General features: G+C 40.3%; 1 protein-coding gene across 7 annotated transcripts in view; it reads right to left on the bottom strand.

The window, feature by feature from the left end:
- LOC125464755 (protein CASP-like) overlaps window positions 1-12,816 on the bottom strand; it is a 534,922-nt gene that overhangs the window by 309,425 nt on the left and 212,681 nt on the right. For all 7 annotated transcript variants that reach the window (XM_048557535.2, XM_048557531.2, XM_048557534.2 and 4 more), the window contains one exon: window positions 7,242-7,289. In XM_048557535.2, the coding sequence (XP_048413492.1) occupies window positions 7,242-7,289 (48 nt within the window). The remainder of the gene's footprint in view (window positions 1-7,241; window positions 7,290-12,816) is intronic.

Below are 12,816 nucleotides of genomic sequence, written 5' to 3'. Positions count from 1 at the left end.
AAAAGTTAAATATATTAAGAAGTACGTAAAATTCCCTAATTTACTTAACTGTTAGATCTAGGTTGACAGAAAGCACAGACCAAGTTTCTGTACTTAATACAAAATATCTGGTTATTATAATAAGTTAGATTTTAGCTAAAGGTAAACAGCTATGAACCATCAGCATATAATTCTTTTAGGAAAACTCTAATCCTGATAAACTCCTGCTTAAAGTCACACACAGCAAAAAAAAACAGAGGGAATCAACTGAGAAAGCAATTTAGTGGCTCCTGTTCACAATGAATGAAGAGATAAATCTTCTGATTCTTGGGCCGGTCAGAATGTTGTCTCTTAGTTGTCCTTCTCTTGATGGTTCCACTGGCTTGGAAGAGGTACAAGGTAACTGATTCGCCCACAAAAGATTTCCGAATTAGCAGTTAAAATGCACAGCAACTTCTGAAAGTAAGATAAACTGATTTTCTTGAGGTATAAAGTGCCTTTTACTGCAAAGAACAAAACAGAATTCCTAAGATGGCCATGATCTGAAAGTTTCTCTGCATCTTGTTCACAGCTCCAACCTGAGACAACAAGGTGTAGAGCTGGATGAACACAGCAGGCCAAGCAGCATCAGAGGAGCAGGAAAGCTGAAGTTTCAGGCCTTGGCCCTTCTTCAGAAATGGGGGAGGGGAAGGAGGTTCTGAAATAAATAGGGAAAGAGCGGGAGGTGGATAAATTATAGACAGAAGACAGACAGGTCAAAGAGGCGGGGACGGAGCCAGTAAAGGTGAGCGTAGGTGGAGAGTTAGGGGGGGGATAGTTCAGTCCAGGGAGGACAAGCAAGGTAAGTGAAGCTCAAATACATTTTTAAGCAAAATTTAGGAATTATCTCCAAAATGTGTAACCCAAACACCGGTTAACAGATTCAGTGCCTAGTTTAACCCCAAGGCTGGCTTTTATCCACAAATTGGGTCTCAGGGTTGGGGATTGGGGGGTCATAAATACTGATATAGGGTCATAAAATATCAGCAAAGGAGGACAGCAGTCAGTCAATCATGCTTCTGCCGGACTTTTGTTAGTTATCCACTTCATTCCACTTCCCTGCTCTTTCTTCATTGCAATGCAATTCTTTCCATTTATGGATTTATCCAATACTGTTTTGAATGTTATGATTGTAAATGCTTCAATCACCCTTTCAGGCAGCACAATCCAGATTAAGATAATAAAGTGTGAAGCTGGATGAACACAGCAGGCCAAGCAGCATGTCAGGAGCACTAAAGCTGACGTTTCGGGCCTAGACCCTTCAAGCTCTCTGACGAAAAGGTCTAGGCCCGAAAGGTCAGCTTTTGTGCTCCTGAGATGCTGCTTAGCCTGCTGTGTTCATCCAGCTTCACACTTTATTATCTTGGATTCTCCAGCGTCTGCAGTTCCCATTATCTCTCACATTCCAGATTAAACAACTTGGTGTGTAAAAATGAAGTTTCCTCCTGTCGCTCTAGTTCTTTTACCAATTACAGCTACGTTCTCTGGTTACTCAAACTTCTCCCACTTCAACTGTCATTGTAAAAACTACAACAATTAGTGCTATCACAATTCCCAGTTATGCACTGGCGATCAATCCCCACTATTCCCAGGAGTTGTCACAGATACGAAAAAGATTTAGCGAAATTCTCGAATTCTCAAATTTACCTGGCTGACAAATCCAGGTTAAAAGAAAACACCAAATAAGGACTAAAAGAACTGCAAATGCTTTAAATCAGGAACAAAAACAGCAAGTTCTGCTTTTGTTCCTTAAAAGAAAAACATTCACCAGGTTTCTGTATGTAACAAGAAAACATTTATTTATTGCAAACAGATCGCTTTAAGCAAGGGCAGAAGAGAAACACAAAGGGCCAACTTAACACTTTAAATTCCTGTTGGCATACAAACAAACAAATAAAGAAACAAGCCATAAGCATTACAGTTGGCAAAGTAATACGAAAAGTCAGCAAAGTACAATTCTGGCATGAGTCCAGCTTACAAACATCAATGAGATGTTCTTCCACAACTCTCCTTGAGTCTTTGATGAGGACTCAATGTTCTGGACTCTCAAATTCTCAAACCTGCATTCACCAGTTGAGGAATCAGCCCTTCATTGTCTCTAAAGATGGGCTGTCCATTTTTCATTCCAAGAAAGAAATTTACAGAGAAAAAGAGACAGAAAAGCAGCTGTTCTGAATTTTGTTTCTCCACATGTTGAGAGGACAAAGAAAGAAATATTCCCTCTTTAACAAACTGGATGCTTCGGCTATATTGTCCAAACAAAAAGCTGTAGCCACTTTCCCAGGAATTAAACAAGAACACTGAGTGCTCCTGGCCACACACAAATTGGTTTCGCTTGACTAAACAATCAACCATCCATCACTGGGCAAAATGGCCCCTTGAACCACACTTACGCCAATATGTGCAGCATCCTCCGCCACAGTTTCAAGAAGGCAGCTTTGCATAGAACAATGGCACATCTTCCATAGTTCCTTGGCTTAAAGCAGTATCTGTTCCAACATTTCAGTCCACAGTCCAAAAAAAAGGTATTTATACTATATGCATTCTAGACCTTTCTGCTCCTGCACTCCTTTTAAAATTGTAACATCTAGCTTACAGTGCGTTTCCTCATTCATGCTGGAAAAATTTATCACTTTATAGTTCTCTCCATTAAATTTCATCCACCACATATCTCCTGTGTCACAGTCTGTATTCTCCTGAAATCACTTATCTTTTAAACTATTCATTACATTCTCGTGTTAAACCCTGTATAGCAGAGTCTAGGTCATCAATACACACATAAAGAACAATGGTCCTCCTCATAGTGGCTTCTGGAAAAAATCCTTCCCATCATGATTCCGGAACTCGATCCCTCTATTAATAAAAGCTAAAACACTGTATACCTTCTTAACAACCCTGTCAACCTGGGTGGCAACTTTCAAGGATCTGTGTACATGGACACAGAGATCTATCTGCTCATCTACACTACCAAGAATCTTACCATTAGCCCAGTACTTTGCATTCTGTTTACTCCTACCAAAGTGCATCACCTCACACTTGTCTGCATTAAACTCCATTTTCCACCTTTCAGCCCAGCTCTGCAGCTTATCTATGTCTCTCCGTAACCTACAACATCCTTTTTCACTATCCACAACTCCACCGATCTTGGTGTCGTCTGCAAATTTACTAACCCATCCTTCTACGCCCTCATCCAGGTCATTTATAAAAATGACGAACAGCAGTGGATCCAACACCGACCCTTGCAGTAAACCACTAGGAACTGGCCTCCAGGATGAACATTTCGCATCAACCACCACCCTCTGTCTTCTTTCAGCAAGCCAATTTCTGATCCAAACTGATATATCACCCACAATCCCATTCCTCCGCATTTTGTACAATAGCCTACTGTGGGGAACCTTATTGAACACCTTGCTGAAATCCATATACACCACATCAACCCGTTTACTCTCATCTACCTGTTTGGTCACCTTCTCAAAGAACTCAATAAGGTTTGTGAGGCACGACCTACCCTTCACAAAACCGTGCAGACTATCGCAAATCAAATTATTCTTTTCTAGATGATTATAAATCCTCTCTTATAAATTTTTCCAACACTTTACCAACAACTGAAGTAAGGCTCACTGGTCTATAATTACCAGGGTTGTCTCTACTCCCCTTCTTGAACAGGGGAACCACATTTGCTATCCTCCAGTTGTCGGGCACTATTCCTGTAGACAATGACAAGTTAAAGATCAATGCCAAAGGCTCAGCAATGTCCTCCCTAGCTTCCCAGAGGATCCGATGATAAATCCCATCTGGCCCAGGGGACTTATCTGTCTTCACACTCTGTAGGATTTCTAATATCTCTTCCTTGAGAGCCTCAATCCCACCTAGTCTAGTAGCCTCTATCTCAGTATTCTCCTCAACAACATTGTCATTTTCTAGAGTGAATACTGTCGAAAAATATTCATTTAGTGCTTCCCCATCCCCTCTGACTCCACACACAACTTCTCACTACTATCCTTGATTGGCTCTAATCTTACTTTTGTCATTCTTTTATTCCTTAAATACCTATAGAAAGCCTTAGGGTTTACCCTGATCCTATCTGCCAACAACTTCTCATGTCTCCTCCTGGCTCTTCTGAGCTCTCTCTTTAGGTCTTTCCTGGCTACTTGTAACCCTCAAGCCCCCTAACTGAGCCTTCACATCTCATCCTAACATAAGCCTTCTTCTTCCTCTTGATCAGAGATTCCATGTCCTTCGTAAACCGCGGCTCCCGCGCTCTACAGCTTCCTCCCTGCCTGACAGGTACATACTTATCTCAGACACACAGAAGCTATTCCTTGAATGAGCTCCACATTTCTAATGTGCCCATTCCTTACAGTTTCCTTCCCCATCATATGCTCCCTAAATCTTGCCTAATCTCATTGTAATTGCCTTTCCCCCAGCTATAACTCTTGTTCAGTGGTATACACCTATCCCTTTCCATCATTGAAGTAAACATAACAGAATTGTGATTGCTATCACCAAAGTGCTCACCTACTTCTAAATCTAACACCTGGCCGGGCTCATTACCCAGTACCAAATCTAACGTGGCTTCACCCCTTGTTGGCCTGTCTACATACTGTGTCAGGAAGCCCTCCTGCACACACTGGACAAAAACTGACCCATCTATAGTACTCGAACTATAGTGTTCCCAGTCAATATTTGGAAAGTTGAAGTCCCCCATGACAACTACCCTGTTTCTCTCACTCCTACCGGGAATCATCTTTGCTATCCTTTCCTCTACATATCTGGGACTATTTGGAGGCCTATAGAAAACTCCCAACAGGGTGACCTCTCCTTTCCTGTTTCTAACCTCAGCCCACTGGCTCAATGTGGCCAGGAACAGGGAAGAACTCAAACAGGCAGTCTGAAGCCTTATAAGAATGGTAAAAGCTCCTTGGTACAGAACTCAGGCAGCAGGACCTTTGATTCCACACTCGGGCAGTCAAGCACAGGGTGAGGCCACATATCAAAAGGTAGCCTCAGGTCAGACAGTAGGCAAGGCCTTGACAAAATAGTGCCAATCAGGTAAATGATCATAAAATCAATCTGGCAATGCTCACCAAGTTTACAGACTTCATGAACTTACTGACAATAAAGCAAAATAATCGAAAACACAAGTCTTCGCAACTCATGTGGAGATCACAAAGTCATTCCAACAGGGAAAAGGGAATGTGTTTGAAGATCCAATGAGCACATTGATGCCCACTCCCTACTCACTCTAAGGACGTTATGTATATATTCAGAAAGTTTGTGAAGAAATAAGTTTGTATCTGCTTACTGTAGGCACATTTATTAGAAGCAACGCAACACTATTGTTCTCTGTAAATGCCAGCTATTATTCACAGTCTAAGATTTATGTAATGTTCAAAAAATTCTAATGCATTTTCAAACCCTCGGTATTCAAAAATCACATTCAGTTTTAAACACACAACAAGAGATGAATTGTCAGTAAATAAGTCTGCTAGTTAAACTGAAACAGAACTTTTCTATGGAGTTATTGTCTGCTCCAGATTCTATGCTTGGGGTATTTTAGGTAAGGCATTTTTATTTGAAAAAGATGTAATATAATAAAATGTGTATATATTCTATATGCAAATACAACTCATGCTTGTGCAAACAAATCAAGAGTTTTTCCTATTTGGTTTTATGGCTGATCCTCTGCAATGATCTATAACCAAGCAGCATACAGAAAATAATCTAAACATAAACAAACAGTTTTAAAATTGACGAGGGAAGAACATCCTCCTGTTGAAAGCATTTTAGAGATTGCTACCAGATACAAAACTGCCAAGCATGGGTTTTTGTCATAAACAAGCCACACAAAAGTGTTTTCCACTAAACAATACCTCACAATGTGATTTACATCATTGAATTACAAGCAAACAAGGTTTTCCAAATACATCAACAGAATTTTGTCCTAATGAAACGTAAACATATTTACAAACTTTGACATCCCGCAAGTTCCTATAAGAGAAAAAATGGGCCATAAAATCATAAGAAATAGAAACAGGCAGAGTAGGTCATTCAGCCCTAGTGGCCAACTTCGCAATTCATGACAATCGTTGTGGATACTCCCTCAGCAGTATCTTCTCACACTACTGGGTAATCTCTTCAATATTATGTCAATATCTAAAGATCAATCGACTTCAGATTTGAATTGACTCAATAACCAAGCACACTATGGCAGAGAATCCCTACTCAGAGGGACATCAACTCAGTATCTACGCTGCCAATTCCCTTCAGAATGTTCTACAAGATCACCTTTCATTCTTCTAACTAGACAGAAATTACATTAAACCTACTCAATCTCTCACTGGAAAATCTCTCACCCTAAAAATCAACCTACTGCCCAAATAATCAATCTGTTGCTCATCTTCCAAAGTAAGTATATTCCTTAGGTAAGGAGACTGAAAATGACACAATACATTGTGTGGTCTCACCAAAACTCTCTATAATTGCAGTAAGACTTCTATACTCAAACATAAATCCACCTGGGGCAATGACTAACGTGCTATTTTCTTTCCTAATTGCATGCTGCAATGGAATGTTGATTTTCTGTAATTCATAAGTAGCACCAAGATCCCTCTGATCTCAAACCTTGTAAAATACTTTGATTTTCTAATATTCTTACCAAATGGATAATTTCACATTCATCCACATTATAGTCATTTGCTACATTCTTTCACATTCACTTAATCAGTCTAAATTCTTTTAAGGTCTCATTGCATGCTCTCCACAACTTGCTTTCCCTCCTAGCTTCGAATCATCAGCTAACGTAGAAACACCAAAAAAAGTAAAAACAGCTATGTCTGAGTACCAAGTTGTAAACAAATACATAGCTAAGTTTAATTATCAGAAATAGTGACAGAATAAACTTTAATAACTGTTATTACAACTTACATAAATGTGTCTGGATATCTACCACTAAAGCAGTACCTGCAGGTCTATGAACTAAGTGCTGAAAAGTGGGATTAGGTAAAGTGGTTCATTTCTCGCAAGCACAGTTACAATAAACCAATTCTGTGCCTTTTAATATGCTCCAAATATAATTTATTAAAGAATCACATGTTAAATGGTGCAATTCAATGGCAATAGAGTTTGAATTTTTTAAAAAATTGATATCCTACGAACACCAGTAAAGGTTCTTTTTAAACCATTACTTTGTTTGGTTTTACAAAATCTGAAATGAGACTCACCTCTGCCTGGAAACTCTTCAGTAATGGCGCCACTAATTTCCTTAAGTCCTGTAGTCAGATAGGAAGGAGGTGATGGATTGGTGGTGGGGGTGGGTGGGGGGGAGATCAGGAAATATAAAAAAAAGTTCATTAGCAAAAGTGTACTCAAATATGTAATCTGCTACATCTTTTCCCTTAATCACCATGGATTAGATCATCATTTATTGATTTATTAAACAATGTACTGTCCAAAATAATGTTACCGTTCAACGCATTTGGTGTAATTCTTTTGTCAGCCAGACGCTTTAAAACATTGCAAGTGATCTCGCCAGGTTAGTTGAAAGCAGTGTATGACTCTTGACTATACTAAATTAACTCTCATTACAGGGATCTATTGCTGTCAGTACTCAGTATTCCTAGTTAAGTTAGCATAGCTATGAACTCCTCCATAATGAAACAACTTGCTTACCTGCTACTTGGAGAATATAAACTTTCAAATAAGTATTCGGTGCATAAAATGTGTTAATACCATTGACAGTATAGGAAAAATATCATTGTATGGATTAAAATTAATTCCACAGAATATTATTTTAATATTACATATATCCTGTCCTCACATTCCACTGTTCCCATTGTGTTAATGGCAAAATATTGTTACACATTCTCTAGACAGCCTTCAAATAAATTCAAACATTTAAGGCGATTGGAAAGATAGTTTTCTTCTGCTACGATACATTAAATATTGTGACTATTCTTTACAACAATTCTCACAGACCAGTATATAGAATGTTAACCATCCCTCCAAACATGTGCCACTTTGGGAGATGAGATAAAACTTTGTCCTCAATTTCTGATCTGAAAACATTATTCATATTTAAAAATGGCCCATAGACTCAGAGAAGGCTTTAATTTGGTTCCACCCGTCATGCTATCAACCAAAATAGAATACAGAAATTTAGGTAAATATTTGGTATGGGTTAGTGACGATTGGGAGAGAGAAACAGAGTAAGAATAAAACAAATGTGCTAAGATTGGCAGAAAGTGTCAAAAGCACTCAACACAGGCAAGCAGAATTGCCAAACGAAAGAGAATTCAGCATGACAGAATCATAATTATGCAAGAAATGCCCAATTTGGCTATGCCTGCTCTTTTGTGCAGCTATTCAGTTAGTCTTTCACCCTGATCTTTCCCTATTATCCTATAAATTTTTATCTTTATCTCAAAGGGTCTGAAGTAAAACAAAAAAAAATGCACAGTCTTCACCATACCTCATTTGAGTGAAGAAATCTCTAGGCACACCACACTGCATAAAAAAGTTTCTATCTCTCTCACCTTTGCTTCCTTTGCCAATTATCTTACATCTTCACCTTCAATTTCTCAATCCTTTCTTGTTATCTACTCTGTCCAGGTATTGAATACTTAAACCAAATATCCTCTCAACTTTCTCTTCTCCAAGGAAAATAATTCCAACTTCCTCAATCTATGTATGTGAAGTCCCTCAATCTTAGGGCATTTCCTGTAAATCTGTTTTGTACCCTCTCCAATTGCTTGACATCTTTCCCGAAGCATGATGCCCACAACCAGACACAGTGCTCCAGTTAAGGCTGAACCATGTTCTGTACAAGTTTAAAAGGGTCAGGCAAAATTTTCAAAACAAATTTAAATTAGGCGAGGGCATCAAGAGACACCATCCAAAGGTCAGAAAAAAAAAATCAATAATGATCAAACTGAAATGGTGAAAACAAGTTCAAATGGCTGAATGGCCAACAACTTATGCTATATATCTATGAAAATACTGCATTAATGATGTGAGATTCAAATCCCTTGATTTGGGCTTTACGAAATATGCTGGGTGAGAAAATCTCAATCCCACTGACACAAGTACTATAAGTGAAAGCCAAGTCTTAACAGAGGCTACGCATATGTGTGCATACAGATGGGGTTTGAGTCTTGGACATTCCAGCATTATGACAAAACTGATAATGTAAAAAGGACTAGAACTTGGGAGATTGCACAACAATGACACAGTATGACCGCTATCATTCAACCCAACAAAGAAACAGAGGAGGTCACTGCCACAACTGAATGGCCATGCATTTCTGTCACAGGGATAGAGAAATATTTTGGATAAGGATCAATTTTGGAGCAAAGGAATATGCACCTTGGTGGGATTCATTGTTTTCAGTTGTGGAAATAACATGGGTACTGAGTAGGCTTAGAACATAGAACAGTACAGCACAGAACAGGCCCTTCAGCCCACAATGTTGTGCCGACCACTGATCCTCATGTATGCACCCTCAAATTTCTGTGACCATATACATGTCCAGCAGTCTCTTAAATGACCCCAATGACCTTGCTTCCACAACTGCTGCTGGCAACGCATTCCATGCTCTCACAACTCTCTGCGTAAAGAACCTGCCTCTGACATCCCCTCTATACTTTCCACCAACCAGCTTAAAACTATGACCCCTCGTGCTAGCCATTTCCGCCCTGGGAAATAGTCTCTGGCTATCAACTCTATCTATGCCTCTCATTATCTTGTATACCTCAATTAGGTCCCCTCTCCTCCTCCTTTTCTCCAATGAAAAGAGACCGAGCTCAGTCAACCTCTCTTCATAAGATAAGCCCTCCAGTCCAGGCAGCATCCTGGTAAACCTCCTCTGAACCCTCTCCAAAGCATCCACATCTTTCCTATAATAGGGCGCCCAGAACTGGACGCAGTATTCCAAGTGCGGTCTAACCAAAGTTTTATAGAGCTGCAACAAGATCTCACGACTCTTAAACTCAATCCCCCTGTTAATGAAAGCCAAAACACCATATGCTTTCTTAACAACCCTGTCCACTTGGGTGGCCATTTTAAGGGATCTATGTATCTGCACACCAAGATCCCTCTGTTCCTCCACGCTGCCAAGAATCCTATCCTTAATCCTGTACTCAGCTTTCAAATTCGACCTTCCAAAATGCATCACCTCGCATTTATCCAGGTTGAACTCCATCTGCCACCTCTCAGCCCATCTCTGCTTGCTTGCCTGGAACAAACTGGAAGGATCTAAGAGTGTACTAAATAACGCCCATCCAGTAGGATAGTTCTTTTATTCTGGTTTTGTAATGAAGGTCCATAGGGTGCTAATGGAGGTGGCAACTATTTCCATGTTGGAAAGAAAGGGCGCTAAGCTCTGAAAGAAGTCCTACTGAAAGTTAGTGCTTGGCTTCTCCTTGATCTTTGACAACAGGCTTCTTAATACACTAAGTTGCCACACTCCAACATTCGTGAGTAAGAGACGAATGCTGGTGAGTTTGGCATGGGGGTCCCTGCATTTCAGCTGAGGTATGGGGTCAGGAGGGTGGGACCTTCACGGTGACCTTAGTCAGTATGGGAATTGAACTCACACCATTGGCATCACTACATCGCAATATAACCGTCTAGCCAACTGAGCTAACTTTAGTTCCATTTCAGGTGGGGTTGCCACGGAAGTCCTGCTTTCTCGGCCTTGCTTCTTGCATGAGGAGGGTGACCCACAAGTTGTACAACACCACCAGTCGTCTCTCTGCAATGAGACAGCAGCACTATGGTCCTCTGGGACTATGGCAACTCTTACCTTTTTTAATGCGCCATGTATTTTATTGTGCATGACCATTTGCCTTTTCTATCAGGTTCCTCGATAAAATACTCACCGAGTCCTCTGCAACAGAACGTAAGCAACTTTGCCTTGTTGTGAATTTACACTAGTCTTCTTCCCTACCTGAAAGTCACTTGTGTCTGGTCACTTACTACATATTGTTATGACCTACTTAGGAAAGCACACTGAAACTTGAGCCCCACTACTCCCGGAGATGCCACGAAAGGTAATGATTTAAGAAAAAATACTCAAAGTCCCTAATTTGCTGTCTGATGGAATCTGGTTCACAAGTAACGATGACCAGGTTCCTGTATTTAATAAGAATGACTGTTTATTGCAAATACACTTCAGCCACAGCTAAACAAAACTACCAATATATAATTCCACTAATTGAAACTCTAACCGCCTTTTTTAAAAGCCCTTCACACAGAGACATGTGTTATGGGTGGAGAAAAAAGACTCATGAATCATGATTTAATAGCACCAGTTCACAGGCTTCGATGAGGTGTTCATTTTTCTTCACAAGATCTATTGTTCCCTGTTCTCATTCCAATCAACTTCTTTCTGTTCTTTGCTGAAGGTCCCAGGAATTACATGATAATTGCGCAGTTTTACAATCATTGGTCACGGACAGCAGATTACAGAAAATGGCAGGAGAAAAGAGATTATTTCCAGGCTTGAGTTATTTTGCTGCAGGAAGGTGGAGGCAGACTCTGCTATTTGTAAACCGGAGACCTTCAGCCTCTCTACCATTCACATATGCAAGCTACCCAATCACAAAGTTGTCGTCAGACTGATGATCTCTGCCATGCATACCGGTCACAACTGCACGGAACAATCAGCAATTATTGGCCAGATCTCAGTCTGCATAAACATCCTGGTGCTGTGTCATTTTATCTCTCACTGCTTGCACATGAACTGACCATACCAAATGTTTGATAAGCCCATGCCCCATGGTTGATAAGCCGTGGTATATGCAAGCATTACAGGGATAGGATAGGGGGGCTGGGTGGAATGTTGTTCAGAGGGTCAGTTCAGGCTCAGTGGAACAAATGACCTCTTTCTGCATTGCAGGAATTCTGTGATAGTATGATCCTTAAGTGTGTAACCAAGATGGCACTGGAGAATGGTGGTTTATACAGTTTTCACTATATTCCTATACTTGACTACATGTGACAACAAATTCCTGAAGTGGTTATGATAATATGTTAATGGCTTTTTTTTATAAGAATCATCATAAACAAGCATGAAGGGTTTGGAACTGTGATCAGGAGAGTCAGGATTGGCCAACCTGATTCAGTCCTATAATCAACAACAGAAGATCCAGTCATAATGGGGATTGCATACATTCCAGCCAAATGAGAGTGATCTTGGTCTGTGGGGTTTGGAGTTACAGAGGACAATCACTCACTTCCACTGGTCTGCCCATCTGACCAAACCATCTTTATCTTCCTATAACCTAATACAATCTTCTCTGCTATTAGCTACTCTACCAATCTTGGTGTCGCCGGCAAATTCGCTTAACATTGCCCCTTCCACTTTTTCATCTATACCTATTAATAATATAACAACCAATAAGGGTCCCATTTCTGATCCTTGTGGTATGCTAAGTTTTGGTTGGGGGCCAAGGTTAAATCATGGAGGAATCAAAAGTGAATGAATACATCAAGGAGTCAATATTTAGAAGAGCTGAAGAGATTTGTATCAAGTGTCAGAACATTCATTTTCATAAACAAAGTTATGGGTGGCGTGTGTGTGTGTGTGTGTGTGTGTGTGTGTGTGTGTGTGTGTGTGTGTGTGTGTGTGTGTGTGTGTGTGTGTGTGTGTGTGTGTGTGTGTGTGTGTGTGTGTGTGTGCGCGTTGGTGTGCGTGTGTGTTGGTGTGTCAGAGAGAGAGAAACAGAGACGGAGACCGGCAGAGAGAAACAGAGACTGAGAGCGAGCACGTGTGCGAGAGAGAGAGAAAATGGATTACAG

The sequence above is a fragment of the Stegostoma tigrinum genome, chromosome 27 (genome assembly GCF_030684315.1).
Source record: "Stegostoma tigrinum isolate sSteTig4 chromosome 27, sSteTig4.hap1, whole genome shotgun sequence".
NCBI lineage: Eukaryota > Metazoa > Chordata > Chondrichthyes > Orectolobiformes > Stegostomatidae > Stegostoma > Stegostoma tigrinum.
The sequence above is the reverse complement of the archived record's forward strand: the minus strand, read 5'-3'. Positions and strand labels throughout refer to the sequence as shown.